At 40.8% G+C, this 13,118-nt stretch overlaps 2 protein-coding genes across 2 annotated transcripts; both read left to right on the plus strand.

Annotated features, from left to right (window-relative positions):
- Positions 1–3,912: 3,912 nt before the first annotated feature.
- Positions 3,913–5,085, plus strand: LOC106094707 (uncharacterized). Its single transcript, XM_013261942.2, has 2 exons — positions 3,913–4,880; positions 4,946–5,085. The coding sequence occupies exons 1-2, from the start codon at positions 4,132–4,134 to the stop codon at positions 5,052–5,054; spliced, it is 858 nt and encodes a 285-aa protein (XP_013117396.1). The 5' UTR covers positions 3,913–4,131; the 3' UTR covers positions 5,055–5,085.
- Positions 5,086–11,822: 6,737 nt separating this feature from the next.
- On the plus strand, positions 11,823–12,809 carry LOC106094706 (probable RNA methyltransferase CG11342). The gene is made up of 2 exons (XM_013261939.2): positions 11,823–11,887; positions 12,089–12,809. Exons 1-2 carry the CDS (start codon positions 11,869–11,871, stop codon positions 12,772–12,774), a joined length of 705 nt encoding a protein of 234 aa, XP_013117393.1. The 5' UTR covers positions 11,823–11,868; the 3' UTR covers positions 12,775–12,809.
- The last annotated feature ends 309 nt before the right edge of the window (positions 12,810–13,118 follow it).

The raw sequence follows: 13,118 nt of genomic DNA on the forward strand, positions 1-13,118 counted from the left end.
GGCTACTTGGCGCATCCACATGTTGCGGAAAGGGGAATGCTCAACAACACGGAGTAACTGTAATTGCAGTCGCGTACAATTAGTGGTATCGAGTGAAGAATCTCAGTTAGAGGCCGGACGGCACCGGCTCTTGCTTTATTACTGAGTTCCTATGATGCTCGATATGACAAGGCGAGTTATTGGCACCTTTAAAGAACCAATGGCCATAAAGTTCCCGCAGCGATCGGTTCTATGGACCAGAACGAGCTTGCTCACCTATAGGAGCTTCACAATGTTCACTACCTACACATGCAAATGTGGCTACAACAACAATGAAGACCTTGAACGTAAAGAAAAGAATATTTCAAAATCCTTCTCAGTTTGCCAATAAAATACTTCCTTCCAATAATACCCATTTCGCAGGTGCCGTAAGACTAGCTGATATTAATTTTGATTATCCATTCGCCGAAGTACTGCTTAAAGGCCCTCCAATGTTAATGCACACTATTAATGAGCACATCTGCGCATCCACCTCTTTTAGAACGATTTCTGCTGAACTCGCTTTATCAGGATAATTTTCATACCCACCGCCGAAGGATGGGGGTATATTCATTTTGACATTCCGTTTGCAACGCACATCGAAATATCCGTTTTCGGCCCTATAAACGATTCTTGATCAGCGTACAAATCTAAGACGATCTAGCCATGTCCGTCCGTCTGTCTGTTGAAATCAGGATACAGTCTTTAAAAATAGAGATATTGAGCTGAGACTTTGCCCAGGTTCTTTTTTTGTCCATAAGCAGGTTAAGTTCGAAGATGGACTATATCGGTGTATATCTTGATATAGCCCCCATATAGACCGTTCAGCCGATTTAGGGTTTTAGACCCATAAAAGCCACATTTATAATACGATTTTGATGAAATTTGGGACAGTGAGTTGTGTTAGGCCCTTCGACATCTTTCGTCAATTTGGCTCAGATCGGTTCAAATTTGGATTTAGCTGCCATGTAGACCGATCCTCCGATTTAAGGTCTTAGACCCATAAAAGGCGCATTTATTGTCCGATGTAGCCGAAATTTGGGACAGTGAGTTATCTTCAGCCCCTCGACATACTTCTGCATTATGGTACAGATCGGTCCAGATTTGGATATAGCTGCATATAGACCGATCTCTCGATTTAAGGCTTTTGGTCGATTTGTATACAGCTGCCATATAGACCGATCTCTCGATTTAAGGCTTTGGGCCCATAAAAAGCGCATTTATTGTCCGATGTCGCCGAAATTTCGGACAGTGAGTAAGGTTATGCTCCTCTACATAATTCTGCAATATGGCACAGATCGGTTAAGATTTGGATATAGCTGCCATATAGACCGATCTCTCGGTTTTAGGTTTTGTGTCCATAAGAGGCGCATTTATTGTCCGATGTCGCTGAAATTTGAGACAGTGAGTTGTGTTAGGCTCTTCGACGTTCTTAAACAATTTGGCCCAAATCGGTCCCGATTTGAATATAGCTGCCATATAGACCTATCTCTCGGTTTTAGGTTTTGGGTCCACAAAAGGCACATTTTTTGTCCGATGTCGCTGAAATTTGAGACAGTGAATTGTGTTAGGCTCTTCAATACCCTTCGTCAATTTGACCCACATCGGTTCAGACTTGGATATAGCTGCCATATAGACCGATCCTACAATTTAGATTCTTGGGCCCATAAAAGCCACACTTATTATCCGATTTTGCTGAAATTTGGGACAGTGAGTTGTCTTAGAGTCTTCCACATCTTTCTTTAATTTGGCTCTGATCGGTTCAGATTTGGATATAGCTGCCATATAGACTAAAAGGCGCAATTATTCTCCGATTTCACTGAAATTTGACACAGTGGCTTATGTTAGGCTTTTCGACTAAAAAGATTGATTTTTTTTTCCACACTTTACCTCCTGCCAACCTCGGGGATGTATGAAATGCTTAGGCATTTACAACAAATGCAGAAGCCGTAATAGGCGAAAGATTGCTCGGCTCCGTCTATAATAATATCGGCAAGAAGTTTTATTTTTATACCCACCACCATAGGATAGGGGTATACTAGTCTAGTCATTCCGTTTGTAACACCTCGAAATATTAATCTAGGTCGTTGAGGATTGCAAATGGGCCATATCGGTTAAGATTGTGATATAGCTCCCATATAAACCGATCTCCAGATTTGACTTCTTAAGCCCCCGGAAGTCTCAATTTTCATCCGATTTGGCTTGTGTACATGGTGTTTTGTTATGACTTCCAACACCTGTGTGTAAGTTCGGTCCTACTTTTTTTGATTATTTGACTTTTTTTAGCAGGCTTTTTCGACTCTTTTTGACTTTTTTCTACTTTTCGACTTCAAAGTCGATTATTCGACTTTTTTTAACAGTAAATGTGGACTTCTACTTTTTTACACAAAAAGTCAATAAATCGATTAATCGAAAATCGTATTTTAGATCCCTATTCTCGCCTCCTCGTGCCGTCAGGTATTGATCGCCGTGTAGAAGGGTGTGCCTCCTTGCTACTAATCCGCGTATTGTGACGTATAATAAAGTGTACCTCCTGGCCACCAAATCCATATCCCCACTTTTATCAAAGGAATGCCCCCTCTCGCCTCCTCGTGCCGTCAGCTAGTGAACCCGAACAGTGCCGTATAATATGGTGTGCCTCCTTGCCACCGCGTCCGAAGCACCACTTTTTATCAATGCAGTGCCCTCTTTCGCTTCCTCGTGCCGTCACCTAGTTAACCCGAATAGTGCCATGTAATATGGTGTGCCTTCTAGCCACCAACCCGTGTATTGTGCCGTATAATAGGGTATGCCTCCTTGCCACCGCGCCCGATGCCCCACTTTTTATCAAGGGAGTGCCCTCTTTCGCTTCCTCGTGCCGTCACCTAGTTAACCCGAATAGTGCCATGTAATATGGTGTGAATCCTAGCCACCAACCCGCGTATTGTGCCGTATAATAGGGTGTGCCTCCTTGCCACCGCGCCCGATGCCCCAATTTTTATCAAGAGAGTGCCCTCTTTCGCTTCCTCGTGCCGTCACCTACTTAACCCGAATAGTGCCATGTACTATGGTGTACTTCCTAGCCACCAACCCGCGTATTGTGCCGTGTAATAGGGTGTGCCTCTATGCCACTCTCTTGCTTCAGCACCCGAAACTCTACTTTTATCAACGTTCCCCTGTGGACCCGAACAGTACCGTGTATTAGGGTGTGCCCCCTGACACCAAACCCCGCATCATACTGCATATTAGGGTATGACCTACCGTGCCCGAATATCCCGTTTCTCGTACCGTCAGCTAGTGAACCCGAACGGTGCCGTGTACTAGAGTGTGAATCCTAGCCACCAACCCGCGTATTGTGCCTTATAATAGGGAGTGCTTCTTTTGCATTTCACGCTCTCAGTCAAAGATCAAATAAAGTTCTGGGACGAACCTGGCCCCCAGTGAGCTGAACCTAAGCACCAGAGGTAACTTGTCGTTACACTCACCATCAATCAAAATTTGATTCCCGGAAATCTTAATTTGTCAGGACATAGTCTATGTCCAATTTATACACTTTTATATATCTTTATCGCTTTTTTGATCCCCCAGCAACAGTTAGATTGGCTACACCTGCATAGACTGCATAGCAGATGAATCAAACTAATTAAAAGTCGAAAAAACATTTAACAACATTAAAAACCAATTGTTTAATGGAATATTATGAAGAAATAGAAAACCATGCACTTGGCTCTGTTTTCGTTTTTGAATATTTCATTCATTGGGGAGCATATTTGAGATGCTCAAGAAACACGCCAACCTTTTCCATATCATTGATTAGCAAAACCAAAGAGAAACTGGTTAATTTATAAAAGCCGGTAGCATCACAACACACAGTTGCAGTTGCATTTAGAAATCAGAAACCAGAGAACATCATCTCAAGCCAAGCCTAAGGAGAGGTGGAAAGCATAGAAACAAGCAGCGCATATAAATATTTGTACATTGAATCCAGTGAATGTTGCAAGAAAGCGTGAAGTGAAAGGATTAAAAAAAAGCAAGCAAACCTTGAAATTTTTTTAAAATATTATAAGGTCAAGGTCGAAGATACGTGGATTTGTGAAAGCGTTTAAAAAAAAAAAAACAGAAAAGGATTTTAATATGTCCTGCAGAAGGCGACTTATATCCTTCGTATTATTGGTATGCTGTGTGATTACAAATCTTCACATTGGCGAAGCTCATCAAAGGACACACCGAACAGCGCCATCGAAGACAAATGTTAACTCACAAAACACAGCACCAAAAACCGCCACGCAAACCTCAGCCACACTTTCGTGGCTGGGCCCAGAATTTCAAATCATACGACGAGTCTATGACGACTGTCATGTCAAAGATGATTTCATGAGCTGCCTAAAGCAGAAAGCCCTAAACGGTCTGGGTCGAGCCATCGAACAGGATTCCATAAAAATATTCGATGGTGTAGTACTGGAGAAACAAAACGAAACCGAGAAACAGAGCATAATTGGTGTTCTGGCCGATGCGAGAGCTTTAAATAACCTGGCACCTTTGGATAGAGCTTTGCTATCGAAAATCGATAAACTGGCGCGCACTCATGCGCTCAAAGTCGACATGAGCGTGGCTCGCCTAGGAGGTGGTGATGACGAAAAAGGGCACAAGGAAAAACACAAGAAAGATAGCGGTCATATTAAATATGTCATTGCCGCCTTGCTGACAGCCATGGGTATAGCGGGCCCAATCGGCTTAAAAGCTTTGGCCGCCATAGCTGGCAAGGCTTTGGTCATAAGTAAGGTGGCGCTGACCATTGCAAGCATTATAGCCCTTAAAAAACTCTTTTCTCACGACCATCATGAGGAGACCAGTTTTCAGGTTCATGCAGGAGATCATAATAGGTAAGAAGGATTTTTTTGTGATATTTGCGATAGATTATTGAGTCACCATATTTATAACATTTCAGGCGCAGTACCTACGTCATACGCCCGGTACCAAAAACAGCTGGCATGCCCGCTGCAGCTGGCGAGACTCCTGTTGTAGATCCCTATCGCTATTATTATGAATATCACTGATTGTTATGGCCTTGGTACAATTTTAAATGTCATTTATTAGTTTAGACGTTAATTTTTTTATTGTTTGAATAATGCAAAATAAATAACTCATTAGAAATGAGATAATAACAGCTAAAATACCAAAGAACATTGAAAAAACATACATCTAACAATTAATAATTTTAAGAAAATCTATGAAGAGTTAATAAAAAAATTCATGAAAGTGTGAATAGTAAAATCATAAACGTTTGGGGAGTTTTATTTTCTAAACAAAAAACATTTAAAACAAACATGTAAAAGCGTGCTTAGTTCGGCCGGGCCGAATCTTATATACCCTCCACCATGGATCGCGTTTGTCGAGTACTTTTCCCGGCATCTCTTCTTAGGCAAAAAAAGTATACAAGAAAAGATTTGCTCTGCTATTAGAGCGATATCAAGATATCGTCTGGTTCGGACCACAATTAAATTATATGTTGGAGACCTGTGTAAAATGTCAGCCAATTCGAATAAGAATTGCGACCTGTGTAACCTGTGTAAAATGTCAGCCAATTCGAATAAGAATTGCGACCTTTGGGGGCTCAAGAAGTAAAATAGAGAGGTCGATTTATATGGGAGCTGTATCAGGCTATAGACCGATTCAGACCGTAATATGTTGATGGCCATGAGAGGACTCCTCGTACAAAATTTCAGTCAAATCGGATAATAATAGGGACCTCTAAAACCTCAAGAAGTCAAGATCCTAGATCGGTTTATATGGCAGCTATATAAGGTTATGAACCGATTTGATCCTTTTTTGGCACAATTGTTGAAGGCCGTCACGAAATACGTCATGCAAAATTTCAACCAAATCGGATAGAAATTGCGCCCTCTAGAAGCTCAAAAAGTCAAGTCCCCAGATCGGTTAATATGCCAGCTATATCAGGTTATGGACCGTTTTAAACCATACTTGAAACAGTTTTTGGATATCATAACAAAACACGTCGTGCATAATTTCATTCAAATCGGATAGGAATTGCGCCCTCTAGTGGCTTAAGAAGTCAAGTTCCAGATCGGTTTATATGGCAACTATATCAGGTTATGGACCGTTTTAAACCATACTTGACATAGTTGGTGGATATCATAACAATACAAGTCGTGCAAAATTTCATTCCAATCGGATCAAAATTGCGCCCTCTAGTGGCTCAAGAAGTCAAAATTCAAGATCGGTTTATATCGCAGCTATATCAGGTTATGGACCGATTTGAACTATATTTGGAACAACTATTGGATATCATGACAAAATACTTTGTGCAAAATTTCATTAAAATCGGATTAGAATTACGCCCTCTAGTGGCTCCAGAAGTCAAGATTCAAGATCGGTTTATATTGCAGCTATATCAGGTTATGGACCGATTTGCGCCATACTTAACACTGTTGTTGGAAGTCGTAGCGAAACACGTCGTGCAAAATTTCATTTCAATCCGATAAGAATTGCGCCTTCTAGAGGCTCAAGAAGTCAAGTCCCAAGATCGGTTTATATGACAGCTATATCAAAACATGGACCGATATGCCCCATTTACAATGTCAACCGACCTAACCTAATAGAAAGTATTTATGCAAAATTTCAAGCGGCTAGCTTTACTCTTTCGAAAGTTAAGTTGCTTTCGACAGACAGACGGACGGACGGACGGACAGACGGACGGAAGGACAGACGGACGGAAGGACAGACGGACGGAAGGACAGACGGACGGAAGGACAGACGGACGGAAGGACAGACGAACGGACAGACGGACGGATGGACAGACAGACGGACAGATGGACAGATGGACAGACAGACGGACAGATGGACGGACAGACGGACGGACAGACGGACAGACGGACGGACAGACGGACGGACAGACGGACAGACGGACAGACGGACAGACGGACGGACAGACGGACGGACAGACGGACAGACGGACGGACAGACGGACGGACAGACGGACAGACGGACGGACAGACGGACAGACGGACGGACAGACGGACGGACAGACGGACGGACAGACGGACGGACAGACGGACGGACAGACGGACGGACAGACGGACGGACAGACGGACGGACGGACAGACGGACGGACAGACGGATGGACAGACGGACGGACGGACAGACGCACGGACGGTCAGACGGACATGGCTAGATCCACATAAAATGTCACGACTATCAAGAATATATATACTTCATGGGGTCTCAGACCAATATTTCGAGTAGTTACAAACAGAATGACGAAATTATTGTAGTATATCCTATGGTGGAGGGTGCAAAAGCAGGTATGTTAGAACAGGCGTAAATGCTGTAAATTCAACCTCTAGAAGATTGAGTGCTTGATGCTAGGGACACTAGAGTGTCCCCAAAAAACAGAAAGTGTTTTTTTTTTAACGAATACCCTCCATTATAAAATGTCGATGAGCCTAACACAACTCACTGTCCCAAATTTCGGCGACATAGGACAATAAATGCGCCTTTTATGGCCCTAAAACCTTAAATCGAGAGATCGGTCTATATGGCAGCTACATCCAAATCTTGATCGATCTAGGCCAAATCGCAGAAATATGTCAAGGGGCTTAACTTAACTCACTGTCCCAAATTTCGGCGACATCGGACAATAAGTGTGCCTTTTATGGGGCCAAGACTTTAAATCGAGAGATCGGTCTACATGGCAGCTATATCCAAATCTGAACCGATCTCGGCCAAATTGAAAAGGGATGTCGAAAGGCCTAATACAACTCACTATCCCAAATTTCGGTGAAATCGAACAATAAATACGCCTTTTATAGGCCCAAAACCTTAAATCGAGTTATCGGTCTATATGGCAGCTATATCCAAATCTGGACCGATCTGTGCCAAACTGAAGGAGAATGTTGAAGGGCCTAACCCAACTCACTGTCCCAAATTTCAGCAAAAGCGGATAATAAATGTGTCTTTTATGGGCCTAAGACCCTAAATCGAAGGATCTGTCTATATGGCAGTTATATCCAAATCTGAACCGATCTGGGCCAATTTGAAGAAGGATATCGAAGGGCCTAACACAAATCACTGTTCCACATTTCAGCAAAATCGGATAATAAATGTGGCTTTTATGGGCCTAAGACCCTAAATCGGGGGATCGGTCTATATGGGGGCTATATCAAGATATAGTCCATCTTCGAACTTAACCTGCTTATGGACAAAAAAAAGGATCTGTGCAAAGTCTATTTTTGAAGACTGTAGCATGATTTCAACAGACAGACGGACAGACAGACGAACGGACATGTCTAGATCGTCTTAGATTTTTACTCTGATCAAGAATATATATACTTTATAGGGTCTGAAATGGATATTTCGATGTGTTGCATACGAAATGGCAGAATGAATATACCCCCATCCTTCGGTGGTGGGTATAAAAATGCAGTTGTTTGAGCCGATGTGTGAGAGCTCGCAGATTTCTTCGAAGACAACTGGCAAACAAATGGTTGTGTACTACCACTCAGAATAGACTGTTCTGCGTTTTTCTAGTGGTACGATAGCGACATGCCCAATTTTTTGGACGTGCTTCGTGCTCGAGCAACTTTTATTGGAATTGGCTCATCTTGTAACACCCAAATAGTCGACTGCTGTTTAGTTTCAGGCTCATACGCGTAAATCCACGATTCATCGCCTGTCACGATGGCATAGACTTGTTTCGAAGCACCGCGATCGAATTTTGGAGCATTTCTTTCGACCAATCGACACGAGCCTGTTTTTGAGCGATTGACAAATTGTGTGGGATCCAACGCAAACAAGTTTTTTGGACGGTCAAATGTTCATGCAATATTGAATGTTGCTGGTCCCACTAATGCCTAAGGTTGTCTCAATCTCACGATAGGTCACATGATGATCTTGCAATATCAGTTGGCGCACAGCATCAATGGTTTTTGGAACAACAACTGATTTTGGACGACCTTTACGAAATTCGTTTTGGAGTGAACTACGACCTCGGTTGAATTCACCATACCATCGATAAACACTGGTCCTTGATGCAGCTTCATCGCCAAAAATTGGATTAAGTTCATCGATGCACTGTTGTTGAGTTAATCCACGCCGAAAGTTGTAAAAAAGTCGTACGGACATGTTAACCCGAAAGGCTTGATTAGACCAATACTTAAGAAAGTATTGGTCTAATCAAGCTCCTGTAGAGCCAGTGGACTATCCTCGGATTCAGGCCCCTTTTCGAGTAGACGGCTCATCTACATACTGCCCAACATCTGTGAGCCTTCTCAGTACGCTCCCAAATGAGATACTTCCAATTCAGTTTCCTGTCCAAGATCACACCTAAGTATTTGACCTTGTCGGGTATCGAAATCGTTTCGTTGAGGAAACGTGGTGCGTAAAATTGGCCCACATTCGTCTTCCTCGTAAACAGGCATATTTCAATCTTCTCTGGGTTAACATTGAGACCTCTGGATCTAGCCCAGTTACATAACATATGCAAGACCCTTTCGTCACTTCTGCATATCTGGTTCGGTCCCCTACCCCTTAGAAGTATTATAATCATATAAAATGTTGCATGTTTGTAAGATGACGTCGTCCGACATACATAACAACAAACACATTAACACAATTTTAAACACAGAGACCTCTTGCGGAAATCTTGAGTAGTTAATAAAACAACCAGTGCCTAACAAATAACCCAAATAAAATCGAGAACAGAGATGTTAAATACACGCAGTTGTGACTACATGGCTGCATTTTATTACATTGTCAATCTTTTTGTCGCTTGCACATATTAAAAATTTTGTTACCCATCCGGTTGGTGTTACCCATGACACCAACCGGATGTGTTCCCGTCACTGTAAGTTGTGGAATTCAAGAGCACCCTGTTCACAGTACCATGACAGGGTAGCTAATATTAGAAAAACAATTAATTTTAATACCAGAGATGTTATTGGGTCTCTTACAATCCTAATTACATTACTGCATGTTATCATATATGAATCTTTACGTCTTTTGGCAATAGATTTTTATTAAATAAATTGATGTACTTAAGCGGTGCGAAAAAAATATTCCGTATTTAAGCAGTGTGAAACAAAAATGTAAAATAAAAAAAAATAAAACTGTTTGAATCTAAAAGCTGCAATCATACAGTGAAATGTTTGTTATAATTTTGTTTTTTCTTACTCAACTTATAGTAAACATAAGAAACAACAATAACATAACAGGGCAAAGTTTCAAGTTTCCTGTGTCATTCACAATAGAGGATATATGCGGGTAGCCACACTAATTTATGAAAAACATTTCATTGCAATCCTGAAAAAGATGTTTTACATAAGCCTGAACTGCAAGGCGGATTTAAAAAGGTTGTATCACGCTAACAGCTGGTATTCTCTAGTGCGATCAGCTTGATGACAAGATGATAGATTGCACCATATAATTTGTGATTATTGTACAAATGAGACCACCTTTAATTGTTTCGCCATGTATGGTAATTTATCCAGGGGCTGAATTACCTTATACCTGAACGAGCAAAATCATTCGAAATCTATCTATTGCGAATTATGTATATCTTTTTTGAACGGGAATTTTTGAAATTTAGGAACGCGATTGTTTAAATCGATCGTTACTTATCAAGGTGGATTTAACAAGGTGGTCTCACGCGAACAGTTGTTAACAGCCGGTCAGGTTTTTATTGCATTCTCTTTGTTGTCATCTTCTTTCTCGCATAATCTCTGCTCACGCGCAAACAAATTTCTTTGTATGTGTTGGCAAACCGTCGATCAGCTTGATGGCAAAATGCCGGATTGCACCATATGATTTGTGGTTGTTGTACAATTCAGACCACCTTTAATTGTTTCTCCATGGTGTGTGCTATAGTTAAGAACCACAACACACACAAACAAAGAAAAATTGCGCGAACTAGTAACATACTCAATATCAGAATTGCACTAATCACTGATTTTGACAGATAGTACACTCAATATTTTGTTTTTGGGCAACTGCCACTTCCTGTAAATGAATATCTCTTGAGCCTATCCACTTTATGTTTTTGCATGTGACCTAACCTTCTATTAGTGATCCTGAGTTGAATCGCAGCACTCAATGACATGCAAAAAGACTTTCTGCTGTTCCTTAATTTTCGTGGGCAAATTTACAACATTGTACTTCAGGCCATCAATTGTTTACTCCAAAGAAGTAGGAATAGATCCTTAAGTTGCTTTTTCGTCATAAATATGTCCAGAAGCCATCCCAACCACTAAGAAAAGCGGCTGCCGCCCGGAAAAGTCGATGAGATCTTCAAGTTCTAGCTGCATTAAATTAGGCCTTTACATAAAGCGGCTTATCAGGCAGACCACCACAGCATTCATGACAACGAAGTAGAAGCAAACCTCTTTACGGTCCGTTAGATTAAACCACCGAAACTCCTTTTGGCAAGGGAAAACGCCAACGTGCAGGATGTGTGTTTCTAAACTTTTTTTTAACAACCTTTATAACTTCTTTTTACGTATTTTTCCATTTTATGTACTTTTTTCCAAAAATAATAATCAAATGTTAAGCCAAAATATAACAACTTAAGTAAGTTTTTCCTCTCCCCATTCAATCAGAATAGGAGGATTTTATTAGAGGGAGAAATTAATTCCCTGGAAGTTTATTCCCAGTGAGGTTTCAGAATTAAGCTTTTAAAGCTCTTGCAGACACAAATTTGAATAAAATTTAACCGGCTGGGTGCCTGACCTTACTTCTTATAAATCTACCTTGATGAACAACGGCATTCACATTAAGAAAAGGAAGAAGAAATATTTGCTCTAGCACAGGGCTGTTATAACTACTGTCAAATTTTTTGTTTATTTTTATATCTCTGGAGCAATGAATTTCCGTAAAGAAGGTAAGCACAGCTTGTATTTCACTACAATTCCTTTTATTCGACATGGCCAACTTTTTTTAAGAAAATGTAACCCACTCCTTCCATCCATTGGAAGGAAATAGTGTCCGCATCATAATCCGTTGTCGGATAAAAGAAAGACTGCGAAGTCAAATCTTGACAATTGACATTTTATCAAAAATTTGTCTTAAATTATCTTTACAGATCCTGGTGCCGTGCAATATGGAAACTTCATAAATTATTACCAATTTAATTCGGCCGAAGAACGGCTTAAACTCCTATCAAGTGAACATTGGGTTTCAGATGACGATGTAGGTAATGAACCATACCTAGTATTGGATGTTGGATGTAATTCAGGAGTATTTACTAAGCTGTTACATACATACCTATCCAATTTAATGCCACATCGGAAGGTGATAATATATGGCATAGATATTGATGATAGGCTCATTAAAAGAGCTAAAGACGAAATTGACTCGGATTCCATTATCTTCGATTGTGTAGATGTTATGGACAACGCTGATTTTGAAAAAATTAATTCTTTTTTGAAAAACCATCAAAAATTAAAATTCGATGCTATTTGTTGTTTTTCTATTACAATGTGGATACATTTGAATCATCATGATGCTGGACTTCAAGAATTCCTGCGAAAACTATCCGCCTTAGCTAAGCTATTCGTTGTCGAACCACAGCCCTGGAAATGCTATCAGACTGCCGAAAGGAGATTGAAGAAAGCTGGTGAGATGTTCCCTTTATTTCTTGAATTGCAATGGAGAACTCAAGTGGAGGATGAAATACAAAATTATGTAGAAAATGTATTGAAAAGGAAAAAAGTCTATGAATCTTGTCCAACGAAATGGAAAAGAAAAATATGTTTTTACAGCAGCTAAAAAAATAATTACAATACAACAGGAAAAAAAGGAAATTGAGTTTGAAATGTGAAGTGGCCTGGGTTTTTTATCAAAAGCAAATACTTTTCCATACCCCATATGTCCCATAAAAGAGTATGCGATTAAAATGGTAATCATCTGGATTAATTGCGCCCCTTAGCATATATGTGATTTGGCCAAAGATTCTGCGGAAGCTTTCCAAAGATTCTGCTTCTAGATATCATAACAAGTTAAAAACTCATTAAGTTCACATTTCCATTGCAGCCGGTTGTACGTACCGTATTGAGCCAATGGAGTCCTTCATAGGCAAGGGCTGCCGCCGCAGTGTACAGTACGCAGCTAAA

Source organism: Stomoxys calcitrans, chromosome 3, assembly GCF_963082655.1.
Source record: "Stomoxys calcitrans chromosome 3, idStoCalc2.1, whole genome shotgun sequence".
Lineage (NCBI taxonomy): Eukaryota > Metazoa > Arthropoda > Insecta > Diptera > Muscidae > Stomoxys > Stomoxys calcitrans.

Coding starts and splice junctions, on each gene's coding strand:
- LOC106094707 (XM_013261942.2), top strand. CDS start 4,132: ATGTCCTGCAGAAGGCGACTTATATCCTTCGTATTATTGGTATGCTGT. Junction 4,881..4,945: donor CATGCAGGAGATCATAATAG/GTAAGAAGGATT, acceptor ATAACATTTCAG/GCGCAGTACCTACGTCATAC.